Here is a 16,624-nt window from a genome sequence, read left to right on the forward strand (position 1 = left end):
TCAAACATATCACCGAGTACGCTGAAGATACTCGGTACTCGACCGAGCATACTCGCCGAAAAGATTAACCGAACATACTCCCTCATCACTAATTATTAGCCTCTAAACCGCATTGATAAGCGTTCAGTGTAAATATGCAATGATAAGAATATTCTTACATTTTCAGTTCCAATCACAGGAAGACATTTATCGAGTTAAATACACCAAAATTTTGACATGATTTTTATTAATAAGGGTCTTAAAAGGGACACCTGCAATGATCCTCTACCCTTTACAGAGGCTTGGTAGAAGGAATTGGGAAGTCAAATTTCAGAGAAGGATTGGCAAAAAGTATTCAAACTTTCCCACAAATTATCTATTACTTGCCGTGCTAAGGAGAAAAACTATAAGATTCTATCTAGATCGTTGTCCCACTATATTATCTAGAATCTCCCCTCTGTCGGACTTGGGCTGGTGGTGCAGCTGGGTCTATGCTACATACATACTAGGAATGCCCATTGGTTTCTGGGTTATGGAATTCAATATGCTCACTGTACAATAGTCTCACTGGTAGAAGACCCAAGTAGGCCTTCTTCCCATTACTCCGGATTCAATTTCATAGGCAAGAAAAGATATCCTTGGGCACTTTGTAGCCACTGTTAAGTCTTCCACTTTGGGTGAATGGGTGGAAGAGGTTAACAATATTATGAAAATGGAAAGGATGATTACACATGATAATCGCCTCAGAGCTTTTCATCTCCAATGGACATGTTGGATATTATTGAGGGGAATGACCTGGCAATCTGGTTGTCAGAAAATAATACTTAAAATAGAATGTTGTGGTAAATGTGGTCTCCTCTGAAGTACTAATTTCAACAAGTCTTGATTTTTGTTACATCCCACCCACCTCCTTTTCATTCTTTCTCTTTCCGCCCTCCTTTCTTCTTTACTTTCCTCTAGCACACACAATTATTTGGTTCATGTAAGAGCTTATATTATTAATACCTCATCAAGCTGGTTATACTTATATTCTAAAGTTTAGCGATAACTTATTAACTTGTCAACTTTTTCATTGTTATTATTGAACGTAATTGGAATGTTCTGTTTTCATATCAATGATGTTAAAACACAATTAAAATAAAAAAAGTAAAAAAACAACGGTCTTTTATGACCTCATCATATTTAATAAGTGGTTTAGACACTTTCAGTCTTGCCTGATAAAGTGGGACTTCGCTGAAAATGGGAGTGGTTTATAGGAAAAGAACCAAGGTCTAACATGCGACACCAACTGCCAAAAAGAGTCAGAATTATGGCGCACATTTCCGTCATACAGTAATTCAACCAACATGTGGTGTAAACTTAGACTGGACAGTCTTAAAGCTAGCCTATAGTATGGAAGAAAAAATATGGCACTCACCAATCTATTAAAAAGTATTCTCTTATTTAAAAAAGTGCATATCCAAGGGTGTGTTTTAAGAGAAAAACAGGTAATGGCCGTTTTGACGGCTAGTAGAAGCGTGTCTGAATGTGAAACAGCCGTTGCCACATTTTAGTCACTTGATACACACCTACCTTCTTCCCTTGATGTTAAATATTAATTACGGATATTCATTTTATTCTGAATTCTGTACCATATATTGCATAAGACTGCATCAGCCATCGTGCTAGGGTTTCTAGATGACATGCTATATTTGTGTATTTTTAGTTCGGTGTCATATGCAGAACAACAGGTGCTATGGGGTGGGCTATATAACCCCATGTTAGTGACAGGGGGCGCGCTCTTGCCATTTCACAGGACACTGGACGAGGATCTATGTGTGAAGGAAACAGCTGCCGATGTAGGCCCAAGGAGACACATGCTTTACCCGGACACATGGAGTCATCCTGACACACGTGCTGGACACAGACAGACGCAACCTACCATTCAGGATCCCAGGAAAAGATGGGTGAATCTCAACTATTAAGCTAATTATGGACAAATGGACAATCACTTTGTAACTATTTAACTATTTTATGTAACTACTGCAATCATTCTTTTTAATGGACAATCCAAGAATAAATCGATACATTTTTTTAATAAAAATATCGTTATATAGTCATTGATCGATCGCATCTGATAAGAAGTCCTCGATAGAAAAATATACGGAAATAAGTATTTTTTACACTTGAATATGCACTTTTTTCAATAAAAGAATACTTTTCAACAGATTGGCGAGTGCCATATGTTTTCTTCTCTACTAAGGACTTTTGCATATTGTATTTATTTACTGAGCACCACGTACTATTATCTCCTGAACCTTGGATTGATTTTGTTTGCAGAGCCGAACACTTTTTTTCTCTATGTTGCAGTCTTAAAAAGACAGAATTATCAAACAGCATGAAGAATGTTCAGTCTGTTTGCACTGTCTAAGAATTAGTATTGATAGATTTGTACCAGGCATTTATGTCACTGAAGTAACTGCTGAAGAAGCAACTTACTCTTTGACACAGCACATAAGATTCACGGGTAGAGATTATAGATCTGCCAAATCAAGATGCTTACCACAACTCCAAACTGCTCCGGCTCTGCCAAGTCATTGTATTCATCCTTATACTCTGCCAACCTCTGAAGTTGCTCACTTTCTGGCATTTGCTTAATCAGGTTCTGCAAAAATGGATAAAAAAAATAAATATGTTTGACCAATTGAACCTTAAGTACCCAATGTGAAGATACCCTGAACAATCAATCAGAACTCCGCTTCAAAAAAATTATAGTTTCTGGGCAATAAGGACTCAAGACTCTGTAGGTAATAACTGGGAATAAAAAGGATTACACACTTCAAATCATTACAACTGTGGAGCTGACATTTTGGAATATTGAAAATTAGGAAAATACTTGTAAAGATGCTCATATTCATTTTAGCTTTAGTAGCACCCAGAGGAAGTAACAAATGTCTCTGGATACACGTGAATCTGGCGCTATAAGGCAATGTTGAGTCATCATACTAACATGTCCAGAAATGCATCAAACGTCTGCAGAGCATTATGGTATAGATAAAAACGTCCAAAATATTTACTTTAAAAGAAAATTGAATGCAAAATTAGTAGTCAGACAAGGTGACCTAGCCATATGAAACTTCATACTACTGTTTTACCATATGGGAAACATTATAGGTCATGACTCACCAAAACTGGAAATTTTCTTGCCGTTCTTGATGAGGGGGCATGTAGGTGTCAAAATGATTTATTAAAAGGTGCATGCCACTTAATGAATCAGGAGTGTCTGACGAATGGAGTACAATTTTGTGTGCCACACCAGAAATGGCATTCCAGTCTCTGACTGGAGTAAAGAACGCCACAGCTAATCAAGAATAAAACAAGCTATGGTGTCACACCACTGCCGCACCCCTGTGGAGGTGGGAGAAAATGGTGTGAAAACACCAAAACTTTTGCACCATTTCAACACAATTTACACAGAATTCTGAGGCATACCTTTTTGTCATGAAACAGTTTTAAATGTCACAACATTTTTGTGTAGCTTATATTTACACAACCTTTTTACGACATTTTAATTTTTTTATGTCCATCCTGGGCAGGTCCGTGAACTTCCCAAAATCATCAGAATTTACGTCACATAAGTCATGTAAAGTATGACAAAGGTACTCCAGTGGGAGGACATTCCTTGCGGTGGGGCACAGAAGCTGAGAATTTATTAAGATGCCCACACACTTTGAAATGAATTCGGTGCACCTTGCTCCAGCCCACTGTTCATCGAGATGGCATAAGGAACACCTTGATGAATCGAGGGCTGACACTCTCCCTACACCTTTGGCATAGTGTAAGCGATGGATGCTGGCGCAATAGCTGGCATCTGCTGAACCCTGGCCCAGGACTATCAAAGCAAAATGCAATGCAAACTGTTTGGACATTGATAAAAGATAATACAAAAGTAAGATAGTAAAACACTCACTGAGACCATAGACTCGGTCAGCACTTCTTCATTCACTTCAAGGATGACATTTTTAATCTCCTCATAGGGCATACGATATGAGCTCAAGTAGATTGCTGTGTACCAGAAAAAGATAGATTACGGCTACGCAAAGCAAAAAGGCAAACACAATGCTGGCTACTGGCCATCATAGCAATCACTTGCTTATACAGAATGGATTATTTTATCTATAGAACTTCACAAATTTTAGAATTTGAGGAAAATAGGGCATCAAGTATACAGATGGCAGCTGTGATGGGAACCGGTGTGTTGTGTGTAGGATGGGCCCACTGAGCGTGAACTGAAGAAGGGCAGTCCTACATCCAGGGACAATGATCCTACACCATAACCATTAACGTAAGGCAACAGTGAAGGAGCATTCTCACAAATTGTGGCTGTGATAACTCCGTGCAGGTAAAGGAGCTGACTACTACTTGCATGTAAATTGGATCAGACTAGGGCATATTGCGATTATTTTTCCATGAAGTCCATGCAGAAAACAGCCCACGTGTTCCAGAAAAAAGGCCAACCATGCCAGATGCGTATGGTCCAAAAATACGCCTGTGTGATTTTAGCCATAAGACCAACTACACGCTTACCCAGCTAGAATTGGCATTTTGGTAACATGTGCCCCCTCGGTAGAGCTAGGATCTGTGTCTGCACTTTATAACTTCTTGCCGATACAGGAACCCACTGGGAGAAAACGTGTGTTAAGGATTCCTGATTTCTATATTTATGGCACATTTCTTAGCGTCTCATCGGCGCTGTGTAATAATTGTATGTACTGAGGTTTATTGGGACACACTTGTGTATCGGATATGAAGGTTGTGTATTGGAGGTCAGAGGTGTTATTGTTCCGGTGTCACACGTCTGCTGTTTTACAGCCTTTATGAGATTATTATTGAAGCATGCAATTAATAAAAATTACGCAGAGAATACAATAGGGTTTGGGTTAGGATTTTTAAAGGGAATCTGTCAGCAGATTTTTAGCTAGGTAATCAGAGCAGAATAATATAGGGACAGAGACTCTGAATCCAGTGATGTGTTTTGATATACCACCTGTTTTCTCTGCTGTAGATGTAGCAGTTGTTCAGAAGGCTGCGTATAACCCCGCCCCGACCGATGATTGTCCGCAAGCCACCAATCAGAGGTGGGGGTTACACAGATTAGCTGGACTGTCTTGCATGTGACACCTAGCCCTGCAGTGATAATCTCCTGCTGATAAAACACTGATTGTATTAAACCTACAACGCGATGCTGAGCAAATGACATCCCTGGAATCAGGCTCTCTGCTCCCACATTATGCTGCGCAGATTAAATAGCGAAAATCTGCTGACAGATTCCCATTAAATAGGAGTAACCTATATTGTGAGCTAGAGGCCCCCCCTTCATACCATACATTTTCTTACGTGATACTCTCGGACAATGGGGCTGATGAAAGATTATTTTCATTGGCAGAAAATGAACTGAAGAAAACCTTTCTTCCTGATTATCTACCTACTATATTTTTTCCATGTAATCAGATTACATCATTGTTATATACTGCTTTTCTAGGTATACAGGGCCAGTCACCATACCGGCTTGTGAAGTATGGTGTGGTTACCATTTTCCGTACAATGACATACACAGCATCCTCACCCACCAGGCTTTGAACTATGTAGGATATAAAACTATCTAGGATATTAAAAACCTTAACAGTACAATATTACAAAACGATCTGGATAAGACGTCTGAATAAGCAAACAATTGGCAAATGAGATTTAAAGGGAACAGGTCACTAGAAAAAAATGCTATTAACTGACAGATATGGAGTTAATCTGCAGGTTAATAGTGTTAACAACCTGCCCGACGCCTGCACTTAGCAGAACGCTGCGGGGAGAAAATTAACTTTGCGTTCCGGTTTCAGTCACATCCGAGTATACAGAGCGGCGGCTGTAACAGAACCACCTGCCCTGACTGACAGCCGGCCCCAATACAGAGCGAGTGTCAGTCAGTGCGGGGGGCGCGGTTACAGCCGCCGAGCGGTGACTGAACCAGCGCCGGAGCCACCCCTGTGACTGAAACTGGAACATTGCAGGGAAATAAAGTTAATTTTCTCCCCGCAGCGTTCGGCTAAGTGCGGGAGCCAGGCAGGTTAATGATGCTATCAACCTGCAGAGTAAGTGTGTTTTTTTCAGCTGACAGGTTCCCTTTAATGTAGATAAATGTAGACTAATGCACAGAGGATGGAGTAGTCCTATTGCTGCATATACATTAAATGGGAGTATACTCTGGACTACAGAACAGAAGGACTTGGGTATTGTGGTTACAAGTAAGCTGAACAGCAGTACTCAATGTCAAGCAGCAGCTGCAAAAACAAAACAAGAATTTAGGGTGTATAAAAAGAGATAAAATCCTGCGATCCCAATGTAATGTTGCCCCTTTATAAATCACTGGTGAGGCCATATCTATAATATGGGATCCAGTTTTGGGCTCCACATTTTAAAAAGGATATTCAGAAGTTATAGTCAGTTCAAAGGCGGCAACTAGATTAATACAAGGGATGGAGGACTCTCATATGATGAGAGGTTGGAAAAGTTGGGTTCGTTTAACTTAGAAAAACGACATCTCAGAGGAGATTTCATTTACAGGTACAAATATATGTGTGGTCAGTACAAAGGACTAGCACATGACTTATTCCTTCCAAAGACCATAATAAGGACCAGGGGGCACTCATTACATAAGGAGGAAGGGCGATTCTGGCAGCTAAACAGGAGCCAGACAAAGTAACTCAAACAGGTAAAGTAACCTAACCAAATGTAGACAAACATATGGGTTAAATCTGGCTGGCAGGGTGGTTTTATTTTGCCCGCGACACCAGAACCACCAACCCTATGTGGGCCCATTATTCTGTACAGAGGACTGTGTGGGGCCCATTATTCTGTACAGAGGACTGTGTGGGGCCCATTATTCTGTACAGAGGACTGTGTGGGGCCCATTATTCTGTACAGAGGACTGTGTGGGGCCCATTATTCTGTACAGAGGACTGTGTGGGGCCCATTATTCTGTACCGAGGACTGTGTGGGGCCCATTATTCTGTACAGAGGACTGTGTGGGGCCCAGTATTCTGTACAGAGGACTGTGTGGGGCCCAGTATTCTGTACAGAGGACTGTGTGGGGCCCAGTATTCTGTACAGAGGACTGTGTGGGGCCCAGTATTCTGTACAGAGGACTGTGTGGGGCCTAGTATTCTGTACAGAGGACTGTGTGGGGCCCAGTATTCTGTACAGAGGACTGTGTGGGGACCAGTATTCTGTACAGAGGACTGTGTGGGGACCAGTATTCTGTACAGAGGACTGTGTGGGGACCAGTATTCTGTACAGAGGACTGTGTGGGGACCAGTATTCTGTACAGAGGACTGTGTGGGGACCAGTATTCTGTATGGAGGACTATGTGGGACCAGTATTCTGTATGGAGGACTATGTGGGGCCCAGTATTCTGTATGGAGGACTATGTGGGGCCCAGTATTCTGTATGGAGGACTATGTGGGACCAGTATTCTGTATGGAGGACTATGTGGGACCAGTATTCTGTATGGAGGACTATGTGGGACCAGTATTCTGTATGGAGGACTATGTGGGACCAGTATTCTGTATGGAGGACTATGTGGGGCCCATCATTCTGTATGGAGGACTATGTGGGCCCATTATTCTGTATGGAGGAATATGTCGTGCCCATCATTCTGTATGGAGGACTATGTGGGGCCGATTATTCTGTATAGAGGACTGTGGGGGCCATATTTCTGTATAGACTACTGTGGGGGCCATTATTCTGTATGGAGGACTGTGTGGGACCTATTATTCTGTATGGAGCACTATGTGGGCCCATTATTCTGTATGGAGGACTATGTGGGGCCCATTATTGTGTATAGAGGACTGTGGGGGCCATATTTCTGTATAGAGGACTGTGGGGGCCTTATTCTGTATGGAGGAATATGTCGTGCCCATCATTCTGTATGGAGGACTATGTGGGGCCCATTATTCTGTATAGAGGACTATGTGGGGCCCATTATTCTGTATGGAGGACTATGTGAGGCCTATTATTCTGTATGGAGGACTATGTGGGGCCCATTATTCTGTATGGTGGACTCCGTGGGGCCCATTATACTGTATGCTGGTTGGCCTGCGACTTTGTTTACGTTTTTCATTTTGACCCTCTATGTATTTGACATCCCTGCATTAGATCAAACCAGTATATTGTCCTTGGTATATATAGGAACACAATGTTGTTAAAAACAAATAGGAACGGTTTCACCCATTTGTAGTTCTTTGCAGCAGGTGGGAATACACTTCATCCTCTCAGAGATGGGGTTTGCAGTCTAGCCCTCAGGGGCTGCGCTAGACAATCCCCAAAAGTTCCTGCTCTGACAAGGGCAGTCTACAACTAGCCCTCCTTTGGAGGCCTTGAACTTTTCCTTATGTCGTCCCGACATGCAGGGCCTCCAAAGTAGGTTTAGTTGTGGACTACCCTTGTCATGGCGGGAACTTTTGGGGACTTAGTCTAGAGCAGACCCTATAGGGACCTATAGGTCTAGACTGCAAACCCTTTCCTGTATTCCCACCTGCGGCAAAGTGTATTCCCACCTGCGGCAAAGAACTACAAATGGGTGAGAACGTTCCTATTTGTTTTTAACAGTGTGTTCCTATATATATACCAAGGAATGTATGCTGGTTTGATCTAAAGTATATTTTTTGACCATATGTTTGTCTAAATTGGTCAGGTTACTTTAGTGGTTGGAGTTACGTTGTCTGTCCATTGTCAGCTAATCACTTGAGAGATTTTGGTCTTTCTCCAAGGACAAATGACTTGTGTTGATTTTTTTATGTCATTAACAGCTAAATAACATTCAATTGTCCTAAAAACCATTCTGCATTAGGACAATTGTCTCCTGGATTGTAGAGGACTTTTGGACAGAGGACTGATTATTCCTTCTAGGTCTCACTGACATGCGACACAACAACTTCCATTGTTAGGATCTAAAATGCCTTACTGAAGGGTGGTCGGGACCATAGATGTGTGGTATATAGTTTATTAAGAGAGACAGACATCTATTCACCAACAAACAAGGTCACTCATACCCTGATTGAGGAATTTGTCTCTAGGCAGAACCTTATTTTATAACTATTTATTAAAAGTTAAGTTTTATATCACTCTCACATATTGCTGTTCCTGCTTCAGTACAGTGAGATGTTTTTGATTGCAAGTTGACTTTATTTCCATTAATTTTGGCTTAGCTCAGCCAAATAGGAAAGGATTCTTTACAGTCAGAGGAGTCGTACTGTGGAATGCCGACCACAAGAGGTAGTAATGGCAGACACTATAACAACTTTTAACAAAGGGCTGGATGATTTCCTCAGTACATAACATTGTGGGTTATAGATCATTTAGTGATCAAATGTGTAATTGGTGGAGGAAGGTTGGACTTGATGGACCGGGGTCTTTTTCCGACCTATGTAACAGGTTACCAGCTGTGGGTTCAACAGCAGTAGAGACTGATCTAAACCAAACTTGGCTAAAGTTTCATTGTGCTGGCTGGAGAGAAACAGCTGGAGGAGCCTGTAGTGAACCTCTCCATCTGCTCCATTGTCTTCTCTCTTTTGTGTATCACACCAGCTTATGTCAAGGTCGTAATGAATCCTTCAAAGTCTGTAGTGTTTGTGTGACTGCTAAGTATTGTGGAAATGTCCTCGCTTTCACAGATTTCTTGTGGATTTTGCCTTGGCTCAGGAATGGTCAGCACATAAAACAATGTATACACTTACACAGATTCTGGGCAGTCTTTGGATCCAATACTTTGAGTTCTTTTGCCTTCTTCTTTGGTGGGCCTTTCTTATCATCAACGTCTTGCTCTTTCTTGGCTGTAAATAAAGAAGGTAAAAAGTGAATAGAAAAGTGAAGACTAAATATATTCTATTAATTTCTATTGAATTCAAGTGTTGGATAGAGTCCAAAGCGCACACGACAATGAGCAAACACCCTAAGCGCACACCCCGGCATTACATCCAGCCATATGAAAGGCGCACCTGGATGGCCTGACCTGCGCAGAACATTGGGGATACACATCACTTGCTCCGACATGTCTGGTTACACAATGATGAACAATACCCTAGTCACTAGTCAGAGGACTGATTACAGTACAATGGGAAATCCCATCATTACTAATTACATAATACAGCACAGAAAGGGCACGTCACGGGCAACCATTTACCATTCAGCCACAAGAATGGGAAGAATAAAGGGCAATAAACCGCACAGGAAAGGTACAAAGGACAGACATTGGGTACTCTGTGCCTTTAAGACCCAACTAGGCAGTGAAATGGTGTATGTAATACTGTATATAATGTATATTGTTGTCTTTGTACCATATTCATGAGCTCTGTAAAACCTCCCCTACTAAGCGGAAGCTTTCTGCCTATGCAGAGTACATATAAAGCAGCCAATCAGTGGAGTGGACGGGGATATACAGAGCTCAGCATTCAGAGAACAGGAGATAAGAATAGGACCGTATAGGGCAAGGTGCTGGAATCAGGGTCTCTGCCCCTACTTTATGCGTTTCTCAATAAGGCAGCAAAAGGCCTAGTGACAAAATCTCTTTAAATATAGTATAATTAATAAGTTATGTGGAAAATATGGCCAATTATATAATAAAAGGATTCCTCCGTAACATTTCTCTGTATAACTGCTGAGGACAACTATGGGCAGTGCACGTCTGCAATGTCAGGAGTAGGTTACATTACTCTGGTGGTAGACCCATCCACTGCATGTACAGCACAGGGATACGCTGTACGGGTCTGGCTGATCCAGGTGGATAGACCCCACATAGTGCACTGAGGAGGGAGGGAGCTAGTACAAGGACATTGGCCTCCCCATAGCAGCACTAACATCTATTTCCCCCATACAAGTTTTGAGGCAACCCTTTGCACTTCACATTCAATGTGTTCTATGAATGCAGCATTTGTTGTTTTTCCTCTGTAGGATGTGAAATGTACACCGGCACATGATCTCCATCCTGCCAGGAAGCCATGTGCTTATACTCCGGGGAACAGCCGAAACAATGCTCAGCAGCTGCCATTCACAACTATCTGCAGACCGCGCCGGAAGCAGGAAGGGTCACCTCCATGTACTACATATAGAGGAAACCTCACGAGCGTGCTGTAACCCTACATGGAGGCAATATCCTGCAAGGGTAAGGAGGTGACTAATGGCAGGATGAGGCCGATCACAACTCCGGAAAGACAGTCCTCCCAGGACACATCATTTACACCATGCACAGAGGTCCAGTCCACCTGATGATCGGGGCGTATAGAGAATCTGCATAGAGTCTGGAGAAAACCACCCCACCTCTAGAGAAAACAGAGATCCTGATAGATGTGGCCCCAACTCCCAGACCCCCGAAATTACAATTAACAGTTCATTTCCCAGGTACAATGCTAGGATGATTTTATAGGGGTGAAGTCCTGTATATCATGGTAGAGTTGGTCTGAAGCTCATTTTTGGGGGTGCCGGACTCCCAGGAAGCAGAATCTGAGAACATCCATGTACAGCAATGCTTGGGCCGTGGTCACACTCCGTCAGGAGTCTCGCCACAAGTGTGTTTATTTCCAGACACAAAGTTTATTTTCTTTTTTTTTTTTTTTTCACTGTTTAACGGGTATTAAAAGTTATAATTTGTTTTTTCCATACAAGAAAAAGATGCCTTTAACGAACTCGGCCTATGCAGAGGGAGAATGGTCGGATGGGGTAAGAGTCCTAAGCTGGTGAGCCCCATGGGCACATGGCGTCCCGCAGCAACAAACCAGACAACTGCCCATTGTTAAAGCTGTGCCAGCTGTGGCTCCTGGAGAAAATCTAAGAAGCGTGTGCTAAAGAGAAAAGATTAGGAGCAGGTTTGTAACCCACATTAAAGGCAGATCCTAGAGAGAATAATCACTTGTAAGTGAAGGAACAGCTGGCAGCCATCCTGCTCACACAAGAGGCGGCTGGCACACTGCAGACAGCTGCTACAGTCAGACTGGACCACAGGGGGTGAGTGCTCGTACCCTCTGCAGCCATGGCCAGTGGTCATGGCTCATCAATATTCCACCATCAATAGCCTATCCCTGAGGTCTGGTGTGCAGGGACAGGCAGGGGATGCAGGTTACACATGTCCCCCACTCACAATGCCTTGTGCCATGAGGCGGAGGTAGAGGATTACTCGTGGCCTGCCCTCTGCAGAGATTACAGGACATGCTGACACATTCCCCCCCTCTCTGGCAGCATCACCGTGAAATCCGTTTTACTGTCTGCGTCATTCACACAAAATGGAGCGTACACTTAAAATGGCCCGGAACATAAAATAGCCAAAATCTCCGCAGCACGGCTCAAGTGCACACCCCTGCTGTTCAAATGTGGGAACTGCATGCAAGCAATTTCTCCAGTATCCTATATAATTGTATTTACAGGTCACTTCTACAAATGAGGTTAATTGAGATATGACATGGATGAGCAGGAAGGTCGGGGGTCCCCGCTGGCAGCCCTCTGGTTACAGCTTCCTGCAGAAAAAAACCTTAAAGAGGACTATTCTCACTAGGAACAATGTCTCTATTAATCCGAGGAGTTGTGACCATTTAGTGACACATCCCTTTAGGGAATCCCATGCTTAAATCAGACCGCTGTCCGCCACCCTCCTCGTCACGGCGCTGCGCTTCATCACCCTTAATACTCCCTTTATGGTGCCCAGAATAATGGGTCTATTGTGTGGGAAAGCCAAAGTCCAGCTGCAGTGCGGCCTCATTCAGGAGCCACCGAGAAACTTACACAAAGCAAAAGATCGTCAAACACAAAAAGAGTTCCAAAGAGAAAAAGTTTTCCTTATTTCTGCGCTGATGCTCCCTGCAAAATGTAAGAAGTATATGTGAGGCCTAAAGGAAATGTAGAAAGTAACGATGGCGCAGTGACACTCAAGGTGGGAGATGGAGGGCGACAGGTGAGGACCCGGCCGACCCTCTGGTGGTCTGCTCTGCTTTATAAAGGCAAATGGAATAAGTGATCTGTTACATCACTTGCCTTACACAACAGAAGCAAAGGGATCCATTCATTATTATGGGGGGGCAGTATAATGTTAAGTCTTTTAGAAAAGGGAAAAAAAATGGACCTATAGTAATAAATGGGGCCTCTGCTTCAACTTGCTTAATGGAGCTTTTATTTTCATTTGTTGGTTCCCAAACCAGAAAAGTCAATCGAACGGCTATGAGAACAGAGCTGAACTCTGACCATTACCGGTAAGGTCCGCTCACATCAGGGGTAACCAACACCACCTAACAATTACTCCACAACTTCTCTTATATAGTGTGTGATGTATGTGTAATAGATCTATATACACACACGTGTGTATATACATATATAGATATTACATATATATACACACACACACAGATGTATACACACACATTTCTGTACATACACACACACACAGATGTATACACACACACACACATTTCTGTCCACACACACACACACACACACACACACACACACACACACAGATGTATACACACACATTTCTGTCCACACACACACACACACACAGATGTATACACACACATTTCTGTCCACACACACACAGATGTATACACACACATTTCTGTCCACACACACACAGATGTATACACACACATTTCTATACATACACACACACACAGATGTATACACACATTTCTGTCCATACACACACGTGTAGCGTTGCACAATGCCGCCTGCTGCACGTGACCCAATCTGTGGTGATTCAGCGGGAATAATGCTTGGCACAGATATGATGGGGAGCGGGCGGTGACAGATGGGAAGGCTCAGCACATCACTGCTCCTATTATAAACATGGCGCCTTCCTGCTTTTGTCAGTGAGGAGGAGGGGAGGGCAGGGTGGGGAACATACAAGGGGGGCCACAGCTACACGGTGGAAGGTGGGCTGGTCTGTCTCCTTGGTGACCGGTGCTCAGCTAATCACAGCCAGCTGACATCACTGCAGATATTTGAGCCAAAAGTAGCTCAACTGCACACCCCTGGTGGCTGAAAAGTAAAAATGCAGCTCAGAATGAAATTAGTATTTTATTTATATAAAGTAGCCAAAAGTCAAAGAAATAAAGTGCTAAAAACACTTTTATAAAGCACAGAATGCCTTTATAAAGTCACTGTACAATATTCTAGGTCAAAGGGAACATAAAATAATACTGTAGTCAAAATAAAGAGAATTTGGGAAGGAGGCACTTACGTTTTTTGCTCTTCTTGTAGGGCTAGGTATACAACTAATACAGTAACTCATCCTGTATACACTGCAGTATTCCCGGTCACACAGACATGTTATTATCATATTTAACTACAGAATCCCCCTGAAGTTACCAATCATACATTCCTATATGTGGCAATAGCCCGTCATTCATTACTCCTTGTTCTCCATGATAAAGTATTCTTCTGTTCTGTTTAGGAGTAGTGAACAAGGACTTGGCCTTGAATAATTTGGCATCTCAATGGTTAAGGAGATAGATTTGGTTTGTGATAAAATCAGGTAAAAAGGTGTGTTTTTATCAGAAAGTTCCTTAGGGATATGTTCACACACAGCCTTTTACAGCTTTTTTTTTTCTACAAGAATTGGCTACGCAAGTTTTTGATGCGATTTTTATGGGGGGTTTTGTGCCAGGCCATTTTGATCTCAATGGGGAAAAACTGAAGTAATAATGGTGAAAGAATGAACAAGCCCTGAAGGCTCCTGTACTCATCCTCAATACATTGTGCGGAGCGGTAACAGGGCGGCCGCAGAAGTGCTACTGCACCTACATATGGCTCTGGATTTATATAGACCCATTGAGAAGAGTGAGACAAATAAGTGTCCTTGCTCCATGGAAGGCTGTATGGTGTCCCACAATATACTACTCTCACAGCCTCGTACTACAGAGCCGCACAGACCCCGCACGGTGAATAAACCCAAGCTGGTTCACACATCCGGTTTATACGGAAAGATGTGCTGCAGACATGAATTATTTCTCAGTATACATAAAAGATGCAGTCAGCTAAGAAATGAGTTTTGCACAGACAAGTGATCGGGAAGAGCACTGTTCACAGAACTTGTGTGGCCAAACACTGCTCTTGTGACATGGGCTTTATACCCTAACTTCTAAAGTGGCTACAAAGTCCATCTGTGCAGTGCTGGTAGTACTGGCGGGTCTCTTACCTAACAGAAGAGTAAGGCCCAGTGCTGCTAGTACTGGCAAGTCTCTTACCTAACAGAAGAGTAAGGCCCAGTGCTGCTAGTACTGGCAGGCCTCTTACCTAACAGAAGAGTAAGGCCCAGTGCTGCTAGTACTGGCAGGTCTCTTACCTAACAGAAGAGTAAGGCCCAGTGCTGCTAGTACTGGCAGGTCTCTTACCTAACAGAAGAGTAAGGCCCAGTGCTGCTAGTACTGGCAGGTCTCTTACCTAACAGAAGAGTAAGGCCCAGTGCTGCTAGTACTGGCAAGTCTCTTACCTAACAGAAGAGTAAGGCCCAGTGCTGCTAGTACTGGCAAGTCTCTTACCTAACAGAAGAGTAAGGCCCAGTGCTGCTAGTACTGGCAGGCCTCTTACCTAACAGAAGAGTAAGGCCCAGTGCTGCTAGTACTGGCAAGTCTCTTACCTAACAGAAGAGTAAGGCCCGGTGCTCGGGTTCTGATCCTGCTGGAAAGTGGCCATATACAACCTGCGGACCACGCAGTATCACTTATGTGCTGTGCTATGTAAGTATCATGAGAACACAGTATGGCAGTGTGCGGCTACTTTCCAGTACAGAGGCCACACTTGGTTCTGTAATGCCCAGATGTGATCTCATAAGTAGGCAACTTACTAAACCTTCACTCCCACATTACAAGCCAACGTAGACTGTGGCCTCCATCCAGCTGAGGAGGTAACACTGCGGCCACAGTGCTGTTCCTGAAAATGACACGAGGGGTGGGCCGCCATGGCACAGAGTGATTGTGTGAAGAGCCGTCACAAGCAGTTTGCTGTAGCCAAGTCCTTGTGTATATCAGCTAGTCACAAGGAGGCGCGAGGCTTTGTGGTTCCTGCTCACCACGAGGTACACAGCTTGCCGGTTCTCACAAGGAGGGTCAGAATCTTCACATCTGATCCCTGCAGCTGTCCATTCTCACTAATTTCCTCAGCAGCTCTCAATCCCAACTAGCTGGGAGCACTGCGGTGTCCAGGAGCCTGGCTGTAGTCACGGCCATGACTTGCACCAGCGACTTGGTTGGCAGTGAGGTGGAGGCCGCTACTGATCCCTGGAGAGCCGCCCCGCAGGATCAGTAGGCTATGGTGGTAATTCTTGCAGTGCACTTGGCAACCATGGCAAATATACTCTTTATTGTCTTTTCTTGGGCTGCTTCCCATCCACAGCCGCCATAGCAATAACTCTCCAGCAGCGGGGTTGAGCCTCTCCCAGCCTAGGACACGTTGCAGCGCTCTTACTCTCTAGTCTCTGCTGCATCACACCTGGGACCCACTCTGCTCAAGGTGCCCCCCACACAAGGGCGAGCGAGGGTCCCTCTGACATGGCGCCAACTAACCCTACAAGTTATGGTTTCTAGAAGTTCTACCTTACAGAACAGCATGGAGCCACCTTACACTGCCCATGTAT

General features: G+C 43.6%; 1 protein-coding gene across 3 annotated transcripts in view; it reads right to left on the reverse strand.

Annotated features, from left to right (window-relative positions):
- The window catches only part of DIAPH1 (diaphanous related formin 1), a 244,228-nt gene that overhangs the window by 30,648 nt on the left and 196,956 nt on the right, over positions 1 to 16,624 (reverse strand). For all 3 annotated transcript variants that reach the window (XM_073649668.1, XM_073649667.1, XM_073649669.1), the window contains 3 exons: positions 9,747 to 9,842; positions 3,929 to 4,023; positions 2,522 to 2,623 (listed from right to left, as the gene is read on the reverse strand). In XM_073649668.1, the coding sequence (XP_073505769.1) occupies positions 2,522 to 2,623; positions 3,929 to 4,023; positions 9,747 to 9,842 (293 nt within the window). The remainder of the gene's footprint in view (positions 1 to 2,521; positions 2,624 to 3,928; positions 4,024 to 9,746; positions 9,843 to 16,624) is intronic.

This window comes from Phyllobates terribilis, unplaced genomic scaffold, assembly GCF_046119375.1.
Source record: "Phyllobates terribilis strain yellow unplaced genomic scaffold, ASM4611937v1 Scaffold_10__3_contigs__length_209671492, whole genome shotgun sequence".
NCBI classification, from domain to species: Eukaryota; Metazoa; Chordata; class Amphibia; order Anura; family Dendrobatidae; genus Phyllobates; species Phyllobates terribilis.